The sequence below is a fragment of the Harmonia axyridis genome, chromosome 5 (assembly GCF_914767665.1).
Source record: "Harmonia axyridis chromosome 5, icHarAxyr1.1, whole genome shotgun sequence".
Lineage (NCBI taxonomy): Eukaryota > Metazoa > Arthropoda > Insecta > Coleoptera > Coccinellidae > Harmonia > Harmonia axyridis.
This window is the reverse complement of record NC_059505.1, coordinates 4,467,686-4,480,648: the sequence shown is the minus strand read 5'-3', so window position 1 is coordinate 4,480,648 and position 12,963 is coordinate 4,467,686. Positions and strand designations below refer to the sequence as shown.

The following is a 12,963-nucleotide window of genomic DNA, read 5'->3' as shown; positions in this document are numbered from 1 at the left end:
TGTTCTCTTATTAAAATTTCACGCATAATTCAGATAAATAGGCCAGAAGTTCGAAAAATGAGTTTTATTATAAATGAATTTCTATGTTTTTAGTAACAAGTAGAAGTTGTTGCTCACGTTTCAACAATGCATTGAAATCGTTAAAATTCATTTCAAAACTGATGAAAATCACACTGAACTATGAAAATTTATAAGGTGGTTGAATAATTTTTTCGACGAAGGTTAATCATTGAATTAATACCAAAGCTAAACTTTGTCACTGACAGTTAGTTGTCACTTTTGATAAGTTGCTTTATGTTGCTTCCATGAATCCATGGATTCTGAGAAATTAAGCCAAAAATAGGTACATTCTTATCAAACTAGCGTGAATTCTATACGATAATTCCTGACATTGAATTATGTTGATTTCAATTTGCCCTGAATATCGTTCCTCACATCACCAGTCACCCTGTACAATACTATTAGGTAAACAATGAAACGTCTTCGATCGATACGTTATTTCATTGACCTCGGCTTTATCGATATCACTGAATACACACAAATGAACTCCATAATAATAGTGTACTAAAAAACTAGGGACTAAAGCGATACTTTGAATCAGTTAGGGATTGAAAAACACTTCATTCACGCGGTTTATACGATACTTTATGCAAAAATTTAAAATATTCTAATAAAAACACAAATTAATAATTATTGGAATATTTCAACTTCCTACTTGGACATTAAGAATCCAATGAATATTTAAAAGATCGTAACATTTGTATCTATTACAAGTTGAAAATAAAGCCTTCAATAACAAACAATTAATTTGTCAAAAGCGTGTCAGTTTATAGACACCTTGTAGGGGTATTGTATGTTCTAGTATATGGATGTCAGAAATAAGAAAACAAGTCGAATTGGTTGCAAAATTGTTTTCCTCTATTTCATTATCGTACCGAGCTCATTACAGTACTTAAAACAGTGCTGTAATGAATTCATTACAGAATTATTTTCAGTTATATTTTTCGTTTTGTGGTTGTCTATATTGACTTCCGATACTATCAAATCTCAACACAGGTCAATTGTCAATAAAACATAAGTTGGATATAGTGAAATGCTTTGCAACATTATTCGCAATTTCTCTTAATTCTGGTGGTGTTGAATCGATTTCGTCAGACATAATTCACGAATTTAATGCGTAATTATAAATTATTTTGAAATTCGAAACGTACGATTCGAATTCAAATTCCTTAATCAATTTTCGTAACAATCAAACCAACTGCCAAGATACAATACAAAAGTCACTAGGATATATAATCTGAATATATCATTGAATTACGACAATATTTCAAAAAACTTGAATGAAATAGAGAAAATATCGTCTAATACTCGTTGCAGAAGGCAATTCCAACACTCATTTCGCATTCGTGTTGGAATAGGAGCCCATTCTGCAACTTGTTTTAGAATACACTATTCCTGAACTCTAATTATTTGAAAACTTATTAACCATCCAACCAAGTGCCCTTTAGTATCAGAAATGGATATTGACAAAGCTGCAGAGGAAACTGTAAGCCAGCAAAATCAAGGCATTTGTTTGCAAAGCAATAGGCTGAATTCAAAACCACTTTTAATCCCAAGAGATTGAATTTACGAAACAATTGTAGAACCATTTTCAGCTAGAATAATTCGCGATTACAACAATTCCTTCAAATAAAAACCGGTAGACAACAAAATAAAGTGCACCCTACCTTCTATTCGGGCATTTCCAAAAATACTCCTCTAAACTATGGCACACCATCATCCACTACTTTAGGTTCGATCGAATATCGACATAAAAGGGTTAAAATGCGCGTAAATCACGAAACTCTGCACAAACTTCGACGGCATCGCCGACAGGCACTCACTCAACACGACGACCACTGACTATTGCCGGTCACCAGGTGACTTCGACAGGCGCACCGACGGGGTTTTCGAAAACGTAATCTTCGGCGTGCAGGTAGAGAGACCGTATTGTATATAGTTCGCCATTGACTGGATTTACGATGGGGAATGATGCGGAACAGACGTAACGTCACCCCTTGGATCAGCTGGTCCCTTTTGAGAACAGCTGATTTCGATTACGTCACGTGGTTCTCATCTTCCGTTAAAAATAAGAGATGAATATGATCCGTTTCGAATTTGTGCTTAATGAGGCTGGAAACCTAAGTTGCTACCAGTGACGGCTCGTGCCCTCGAGATGTGGGTCGGCCACACTCCGGAAAATTACGAACGTATATATCAAATTTATTAAAATTCATTAGTTCCAAAAAATGAAGTGATGAAATGTTATAATTAAATCCAGAATTTCACAAAAAAGCCGTTTCATTGAGGAATTATCCGTGAGCTGAATTTCGGAATCTATTTTACGTTTTCGACGTCTAGCACTCGGTGGCATTACTTCTGGGAGTTTTTCTACTTCTGAATATAAGCGAATGAAATACTCATCTTCTGTGCGAAATTTTTTCAGAGTCGATAATAAAGAAGTGATTCTGGCGTTGCAATAAGTTATATCTGATAACTTATGCTGGATTATAGAAAAAACGGGATCTGTGTATGTAAAATCAAATTGAAAGAGTGGAGAATGAACAAAAATTCGAAATCATTCAACATTTTCCTCAGACCGGTAGCTTCACGTATTGTAATATCATCCCATTCATCTAAATTGTCGCTGATATGATCAAAAACTTCAATTAATTCTTATCTCTTATCGAATATTGTTTTTACAGCGCGAGATTTGAAATTCCAATGAGTTTCCGAGCTAGAGGGTAATCTTTTTTTGCAAATTTCGTCTAGAATATTAGTGCGTTCACTTGATTCAGTGAAAAACGACGAAAATCCTGAAAGATTCGAAAAAAACACGCTATACTCATTGATTTTCTTGGTCGAATCTTGTAACACTAAATTCAATTTATGTGCATAACAGTGCGTGAATAGTACTTGAGGAGCAATTGTTTTTATTCGCGCTTGTAACCCATTAATTTCCCCCGCCATCACAGCTGCCCCGTCATATGTTTGACCTACTAATTTAGTCGCTAAATTGAAATCTTTAAAATTGTCCAACAAGGTATTGAAAATATCATTCGCGGTTCGACCTTTACTAACATCGAAAAAACCCCAAAATCGTTCGGATATTTTACCTTCTCGAACGAAGCGGAAAATTACTGACATCTGACAAAAACATTTAACATCCGTTGTTTCGTCTATTTCCCAAGAAAAGCACGCAGAATTATTTATTTCCTCGCGAATTTTCTCCCTCGAAATTACAGAACTTTTGAAATCAGGATGTTTTCGAAGTTAGGAATATATTAATTATATTTTCATGATCAGAAAATCAATACCTAACTACTATCGAACGGCATAAATAAGTTCTTTTCTGATTGAGACGTTATATCCCATAATTAACCATTCATTTGAATATATTAATTATATTTTCATGATCTGAAAATCAATAGCTACTATCGAACGGCATAAATGAGTTCTTTTCTGATTAAGACATAATGTCTCATAATTTAATAAAAATATAAATAAATACATAAATTAACCATTCATTTAATTATCAAATATTTGAAATAAACTGTGAAAAGTTGCTGCTTGACGCTCTGCAATACGATAACCGGCCAGCCGACCCTGTGTATTGGGAAGCGACCTTACATCGAGTTGTTGTGCCGTTCTATTGAGTGGTCGTATTCTGGGCGTATGTCGTAGTATCTTTTCCTTTACGTAGCGCTCTCGGTAGCGCTGGTTCCGCCATCGGCTCTTGGCCGACCTAACGTGATGAGATGCTTTCAGTGACATTCCAGGGGTTGCAATTGTATAATTGTAACATTTGTGTTACATTTCAGACCTAATGTTACGGTGTTACGTACAATTCTGGAATAACCTGTTTGGGGTGATGTTACGAAAAGTAACCATTTACGATTGTGGTTTGTTACAATTTATGAAAGGGAATAACAACGCTGGATGCTTTGGAAATCGAATATTAGGTGGGTCCGAAAGAAAATATTGGCCGGTATAAGCTATATTTTCCTGTTCTGAGTGGAAATATTCATTACCGAGGGAATTTGGATATCGAAATCGATAACTCCGATTGAGTTTGAATGAATTGAATATCTAGAATTATTTTCTATTTCCCAATAATTTTTGGGTCGGCCCGGCCGACCCTGCCGACCCTGACGAGCCGTCACTGGTTGCTACCTCTTCTTCACGAATTTTGTGGAAAAACAATTGAGAAAGTACTGACGTGAAGTCAGGAGTTTTTGAGCGCTCGTTCATTCAAGCATGTTCATTCTAGTTAGTAAATAAGTGCGACAAACTTGTCGTTGTGGTCTCCAAGAGTGGAATTGGTGCATGAATGATGAGAGCTCAAAAACTCCCGACTCCACGACAGTGCTTTCCTAATTTTTTCCTTTAATCTATACCTTTATCTTTTGATCTTCTAAAGTTTTGACTACGCAAATAACACAAATTTGATACAAAACTTAAAATTGTTATTCAATATGTATAAAGCGTGTTCCTAAAAATTGAAACAAACAAAAATGACAATCTCCTCTGGTTATTTTAAGTGAAAAAAAAACTTAGGAACATCGGATCGCAAACGATTTGTTTCCGCGATACAGGGTGTTGAAGTTCGATTATTTTTTTCGAATCTTTTTTATAGCACTTTCCTTTCACAAGATATTCAACTTAAATTTGGCATAGACAGACATTCCAATTTGAAGTTTTTACCATGTAATATGCTAATTTTGAAAGCAAACCTGCAGGGTGAAATTTTTTCTGGAACAGTGCCCGCTTCTTTCCTCCAGAAATTTTTTTTTTTAAATGAAACATTGGTGCAGTAATACACTTTTTGGTTTCTTGCATAGAGTAATAATCATAGATAGAGGAAATATACGCAATTTTTACATGTCCCCCAACTTGGTTAGATTACGTTGTCGGATTGTGATATATTTTCAAATCCACAATTTTACTATATCGTTATGAATGTATATTATATTGAATGAAATATATTCATTTGAGTGATTCCCGATCAAATATGCAAATTTGAATATTTGGAATCCGATATTTTTCTTAATTGTCGAATTTATAATAAGCAGAATATTTATTATTTTCTGTATCTATCTGCTGAAATCCAAGGTTTGGCAACTTTTGCTCTACTAGTGTCATCGGTTGTTTCACGTCGTTTGGCGCACTTGAAGTTTGTTTCCTGAATTTCTTATATATTTAAGTATTTATTTCGATATATTTTGAGTATATATGAAACGTTGATTCACTATGGGACATAAGAAGTGCGTTCTGTTTGGAGAAACTCGCGAATTGAGTGAAATATCGTATCACTGATATGTTTTCATTTCCGCGCGCTTCATGTCAAGTTTGAAAGTTCATTTTGGGGACAAAATTTGCCTACTGAAAATGATATATGCTCCCTCTATTTATGTTTATTACTCTGAGAATCACACGAAAGAATAATTATATTCAAAGGTATATTAGACTGCCTCGGTAGTGCAGTGGACAGAGATGTCGACTGTGGTGCCGTAGGTACCGGGTTCGAATCCTGGCTAGGTCATGGATGTTGTACATGTCCGGTGATGGTTAGGTTAGAGGCTAATGACCATAGCAGTCGATGCCTTCAATGAAAGAAAAAAAAAAAAAAAAAAGTATATTGATTATTAGATCTTCTTCGAACAATGACAAATATTTGAAATCAACAATACATTGACAAGTTTTATATTTGGCGGACAGCACTGAAATATATTCAGAATTTTATGCACGATTAAAATTTTTCAGAAATTTTTAATTCGGATGAATAATCCATAAAATGTTTTTCATTGATTAATCCCGTTTAACCTAGTATTAAATGATTCCAAAAGTATATTTATCGTTGAAAATAACATTTCACTCAAAAAGTCTCGGGCATAACCAGAAAAAACACTTTCTTTTTTAAATACGATTTCAATCGTCAACTTGATCACCTTCAAGAATGATACATGTAGACTCTCAAACGCTCTCCTAACTTTTCAAAAGCCGTAGGCATATTTGTTATTCGTTCGAAATAGACTTCAATCTGAATAACGCTTATCAAGTTTGTTCCAATCGAAAAACAGCATTTTATCAATACACTAAACTCGTTTCTACCCATTTTTCAAAAACAACAAATGTTACCCCACTTGACCTCAATTATCTTCTCCCAGACTTAATTAAACGTACCGAAATTTCAAAACGCACCTTTCGAAGCTTACTATTAACGAAAAAAAAAATTGATATGGCTCTGGCGGCGCCAGCTATGCTCCAAAACCGAGACTTATTGAGTGACAGTTTAATGAACCAAAACGACATCCACTAAAATCCGACAAAATTCTCCGAAATTCAATTTTACCAGATCGTAAACAACATTCCCTATCATTTCCAATGCCAACTCCGTTGTTAACGTGAATTTACGACCGCCAAAAACCACCCCTGGGACGTTTCGTAAGGGGTGGAAATAGTACGTAACTAGGAAGGGGGTGGGAGAACACGACGCAGGACATTGCCCCCTAATATCGACGCTGCACCGGTCGTCGTACCGAGGACAAATTTGGCGCGTCAAGTGAACGTCGATGGCGCCAACTTTCAATGCGCCACTTCAAGAATGTTGGACACGAAGGGGGTGTACGTGACACGTGGTATTGCCAGTGTCGGTTCAACGAACGCGTGGGGGAGGCTTCGAATTGACTGCGGACAGATAATTATCCGGTAGAAAATAATATGGTCGCATTTTGTAGGCTCTATCGATATTATAACGAGCGAAATAATATGCAAAAAAAAAAGCTTTTCAACAGGAAAAATTTCATTTTTTACAACAACTAGGCTGCTTATGAATTCCACAATATGAATTCCACAACAACAAACAATTTTGACCACCAATTGTTGATGGAAAAATCCACTCTAGCAACGATGCTAGAAAGCGTTTTATGGCGTCACTTCATTTTCAATGATTTTATTCTGACCCTAAGAAAATTGAAAAAAAAAATAAAGTTACTTCATGAGACTATTGTACCATTTTATTGATTGATTCTACTATGTAGATCACGAAAATGTTTACCGTTGGGCGATCAGTACATTATTTTAGAAATTATAGGTGAAAACATATGAAATTTTCTAGAAAAAAATTGATAATATTCCCGGGGCTGCAACTTCTCCTGGACGTGAGCTACGCCCTTGAAACCTCAGTATATTTTGGATCGGAACTGGATGTTTGAAAAACGTTCGTATTTGAGGGGTTTGTGACGAATAATTTAGGAGATATAACGATTTTTGGATGAAAATACATTTTTTTCCCAGATTTTGAGTTCGAATTTCCTCAAAACTATGAGGTCTACGCAAAAGCGGTGAGCGGTGCCAGAATTGGTGATCCCCAAAAAAGATACGGATGCTGCATTTTTATCCTGCCTACCAAATATTCTGTTGTAGGCTACCTATAGACATTTTTCACAAAAGCCGACAAAAAAACCTTGAGCTTCGCTCACACTAGGCGCAATTCTCTCGCGCAATTATTTCGTGAGGGAATTGTTGCTAATGTAGACCCCAATTATTTGGGAAACTTCATAGTTTAAAGTCAAAAAAAACCTACATTCCCAAATTGTATTATCCCCCAATTGCTAAGTGAAACACTACTTGACCTAGTTCAGTGTTCATTTCCAGGGCTTGTACCCTAATAATTATTGGTGAAAGAAGAAAACCTCAGTGTGAAATCCGGCATTCCATCAAATGCAGCATCAACCGATTTTAATACGTGAACAATGATTTAATTGAGCGTTTATATCTGATGGATCGATTCGAAGCGAATATGCAATTTCAGATGAACACAATTAAGGAATAATGAATATCGCAAGGAAAAAATCAGAGATTATCCGATTAATCTAATGAATGAGTTTCACAGAGCTCGAGAGTAGACCCGCGTTAGCGCTCTCATTGTTCTCAACAAACGGAAGATCAGTGATATCCGCATTTTGATCGGTGAATAGGTTAAAAAGTTTTTCTCTCAGTGGGCGTTCTTTCCACCTTGGATAGAAAATGAGAATACGCAAAAAGAACAACAATCCTATGAAGATTCGATTCAAGTAAACTATTTCTTGCTGTTCGGTTGGGAACGATAGATTATTTTTCTAGGTTAACCTGACGCATCCTTATAACGAATTTTTTGCATCTGAGGGTGCTATACGCTCTATTAGTGATGACGTCACACACCGCCATTTTAGTTCTCCTATCAGTGTTCGGAATCCAAACAAACAAATTGTCATCCAAATTAGTACGTTGAAATTGGCTTATTTTGAAAAATAAGATTATTTAAGGAACGATTTTACTATTAATTGATAGCAGAAGGAACGAGAGTAATGCCAGTAAGTTCGAACTTGAAGTTCAACTAATAAACACGGCTTTTTACAAAATCTGGGAAATGATACAGGATTCAAACTTACTGGTATTAACCTCGGTTCTTCCGTCTATCAATTAATACTGAAATTTTTCCTCAAATACTCTTATTTATGAAAATAAGCCAATTCCTTCAACGACACCGTACCAATTTGAATGACAATTTATTTGTTTGGATTCTGAACACTGACAGGAAAACCAAAAATGGCTGGGTGTGACGTCACTATTGGCGCATGAAGACGTCAGTGCTTTTCCGGATATTTTGTTTGAATTTTTATTTTTATAATTCTGATGAATTGTTACTTTATAATTATTTGTAGAATTTTTCGATATTCTGCTGGAGTTTTCTATGGTTCTGATAACGCTATCAACAATATTTTACTGATAACATATCTGACCAAGAGAATTTGCTAACATGAAAAGAATATCTTGTTGGTTAACAGAACCATAAAAAATGTGGGCGGACTATTGGAAAAAACAAAGATTTTAATTGTTTAGATCGAAGCGTTTCAAATAACAGCAGATGATGTTTCGTTTATTCAAAATAATTGAATTGAGGATAAGCAAATATGAAAGCTTAAATGGACATTCAAGCAACAAATTAAAAGAAACTGAAAATAATTAGCGAAATATACGATAAGATGAGAAGAGTACTTCAAAAGAAAAACTATAAAGAAAGAAACAACTTCAAAAGTAGCAATTGTAACAGAAAATCAGTGAGCTATTACTTAATGAAAAAAGTACTAAAAACAATCAAGACATAAAACCTAAGATGCGAACAGTAGGGAAAAAGTTTGGCACTCAAAATTGAAGAACATGTTGCAGTCTGAAATTCTTGAAGTTTCATACTTACTAATGATCTTTCCAAATTAGCTCACCTGAAAGAAAAAAAAACGATCAACTTTAAAAATTCAAATAGGTCTAATTTCAAAAACTTATGTAAAACTTAATCATGACAAGTCATGATTGAGATGTCATATTTTATTTAATTTAGTTATGAAATATCGACATTTGTATCGATTCCGGTTTGTAGTTTGTTAAAGTAATTAATTATTAATTATTGTAAATACTTCTTCCGTTTCAGTTATTAAAACTACATCGATACATGTTTGTTTGAATTTGGATATGATCTCCAAAGATAGACCCATATTGTAAGTGAATTCGAAACTTATATATTATATTGTAAAACAAGTTCGCTTCCTTTGAAAAAATTAACAATAACTCCCTATATATATTGTGACTAGCAGGAAGGTGAAAACTCGAAGAATTAAGTGATTCAACTTTTATGCAGATAACGATCTATTTCGCTTCTCATTTCACCTTTCTCATCAAAATGAAAACTTATAATGCAGGTGATTTGAAAAAAAGGCATTATTTCTAATAAATTTGTACGAGTTTTAAATTTCGGAGACAATACCAACATCGGACATCACTTTTTGCGTGGGATTAGCTACATGATGCAAATTAAAAAAATCCAAAAACAACCATATGCTCACGCTTAGCACAGAACATATTTATGAAGTGTAAATAGGATTGGTTCTGTTTTATTTCGAGTTGAAATGATTCGAGTGCTTGCTGCCAGAGCGTGAAACGCTTCACTGTTCAACAATGGATGGTTTTTCCATAGTAATGCGAAAATAAATGTAATATTACAAAAACTCTCATACAATTGCATATGTTATTATACAGTAAGAAACAACTGTAATTTATTGGTAGTTGCTTGCATTGTTTCCACAAATATTAATTGGAGCGCTGGAGGTAAAAACAAAACACTTGCCCAACTCACTTGACAATTCATTTTTTTTTTTTTAATAATTAGTAAAGAAAATCTTTCATGGGGTATGTCACCATTTCTCATTATAAATGAGTCAGCTTGCGTAGAGACGTTGCACAACTTTGTACTACATACATAGTATCTGTTCAGTTACAACATCTTATGAACAATGTTCTTTAAATTCGACATTTTGTGAGGTCTGATTTGAGAAGATCGGTTCAATAAATTCTTTGTCAAAATCAATGAACGTTGTCCGAACAATATTTCAATAATGATAATTTTCTTGTTGTAGATTAAAATGAGATAAATTGGATCACACGTTGCAGTAACCTTATATCAAGTTTCATATTCAAAGAGTCTACAGAGTCTTCCAATAAGAGGATTCATTTTGGATAGCCCGTTATGTTGGTAGATGTCATCTTTTGAAAATTGACAAGTTAAAACTACGCCATTACTAAAAATGGAACGAAACATGCTTCAATATTGAAATCGTTAAAATCCACTACCAAAATGATAAAAATTTTAGTCTCACTTCGCGAAACCAAAGCACTTTTGGATCGTCATGGAGGATCTTCTCGGCCGGCAATGGTGAGACTGTTGGAAAAATAATATGGAAACTAAATGGCTCCTCTGAGGAACTCCAGATGAAGCTTTTATTGGCGAAAAATTTAAATTTCTATTCTAATTATCTGACTTCGTTCTCTATAATAACTGATTAACCAGGACTGCATAGATCCACCAAATCCGAGAGATTTCAACTTTCACATATCGCCAAAAGTCTTGAGCCTGGTCAAGCCAGAGTAACATTATATCGCAAATTTTACTCGAAAGAATCGAACGGTATCTGAAACAGCCCTTCGAAGTAATTTTTTGGGGACCTATAGACCAGTAGTCTCAACCTGTACCATAATCAGACTCGCTGTATTCCTCAAATTTAAGGGCAATAAGACCTTTAAGAGTACCTCGGCCATCACCTGGACATAGAGCTATCCGTCGGCAATGGACAGAACACCATCAAGACTGGCTTTTACCACAATGGCGCAACGTTCTTTTTCGGACGAGTCACGATTTGGTTTACAAAGTGATAGTCGACGAGAAAGGGTTTTGAGAGGTTCAGGCAAACAAGAGCGACTCAATTTCGCCCGTGAATTCGGGGATAATTTCATTTAACAGGATGATAACGCCCCACCATACCGCACATGAAGTGTTCAAAACATTCTTCAAGAGAACAATATCCAGAGAACAGGCCAGCAAACTCACCAGACATGAATCCAATTGAGCACATATGGGATTACTTAGGTAGAGCAATATCCAAACGCCAAAACCCACCTTCAACTTTTCAAGAAATGAATTTAGCCCTTCAGGAATAATGCAACGATATGCCTGAAAATTTCATTAATGACTTGATTCGTGGGATGCCTAGGCATATTTGGCAGTTGAATGAGAGAAGAAGTGGTAACACAGGCTATTGAATTTGGATTCAGTTGTGGAATAACTAAAATTTATCTATAAATTTAGATTTTTTTCTCAGTTTTTCTATTTTGTCTATATTGCAGTTGAGGTAGAGTAGGGGAAAATATTAATCTCATTTCCAGAACAAAAATTGTTAATTTCTTGAGAAACCTAGAGGAACCTAGACTTTTGACGATGTGTATATGTGCAAAAACAGAATGACAAACTCAAACTCAAAGGCTTTCTGGAAGTCCATGAAGATGCAAACGAACTGTGAACCAATCTGCCACTTAGCAAGAACTTACTGAACAAAAGATACTTGCTCAATGGAGACCAGGATCGAACAAATCCATGTTGCATGAAATATCATCAATACACAGTAATTAGGCCTTCTTACAACAAAAACAGTTCTTCTGATTTTGAAACAAGCTCTGTGCTTTTGAAAGGTACCACAGAAGTGGAATATCAAAATTTTATCCTATCAAGATCAAAAGTCGTAAATAAGAAGAGGAACCCTCCAGGAATCAAACAGCAAATAGGTGTAAAAGTAGAACCCAAGCAGATGTTATTTAAAACAAGAACCCGCAACACAACTAATCGATAATAATTCTGCAGACGTTGACAAATACTCTACCATCGGCAACGGCGGTAATTAGAAATGAGATGAGGAAGAGAAACGTCGGCGGGGGAGAGCAGAAGCAGCATCACAGCATCCTGTTAGAGCCTCGACAACACAGAGTCGACCTCGTGTTGTAACGGTGCCTTCCGTGGATCTTTTCTGGTAGAGCAAGAACGGCTAAGAAATAATCGACTAGCCGTCGTCGCGATTATTATCGACCAGCAATCGGGAGATAAGCAGGAGTTGAATTTATGGGCTTCGATAACTATAGCGCCCAACGGAACATAGAATGCGTTCTGCGAAACAGGGCCGGAGACAAGTGGAGGGCTAGTGGGGCATATGCCCCAGGTTCCATGTCAACGAAAATTTATATTATTATTATTTGAAAAAAATACTAAAGTAATGGTTCTTCCATTAAAATGTTTCATTTTGAAGATCCCGGTATCTGGACAACTGTAATTTTTCAAGCAATTATCATTTATCAATAAAAGAATTTGATCCACATCGTATAAAAAGATTAATTTTTGATTAAGCTATATTTCGCAAATTAGCTGCAGACGATTAGCCATAAAAGAACTGAGCTTTCGGCAAGGTCTCTTGAAGACTTAACAAAATTTGGATGAAAACAATAAAGTTATTACAGGGTCGCAATACGCTTGACAAAAAAAATGAAGAGTAGCTTCTATAGGGTTTT

General features: G+C 35.3%; 1 protein-coding gene across 5 annotated transcripts in view; it reads right to left on the bottom strand.

Annotated features, from left to right (window-relative positions):
- The window catches only part of LOC123681078 (protein phosphatase Slingshot), a 183,345-nt gene that overhangs the window by 93,228 nt on the left and 77,154 nt on the right, over positions 1-12,963 (bottom strand). For 2 of the 5 annotated variants that reach the window (XM_045619283.1, XM_045619285.1), the window contains exon 4: positions 9,278-9,302. The exons of 2 other annotated variants lie outside the window; for them this stretch is intronic. In XM_045619283.1, the coding sequence (XP_045475239.1) occupies positions 9,278-9,302 (25 nt within the window). Of the gene's footprint in view, positions 1-1,727; positions 1,793-9,277; positions 9,303-12,963 lie in introns of those variants that run through there. One more of the 5 variants, XM_045619286.1, reaches the window with a different exon arrangement.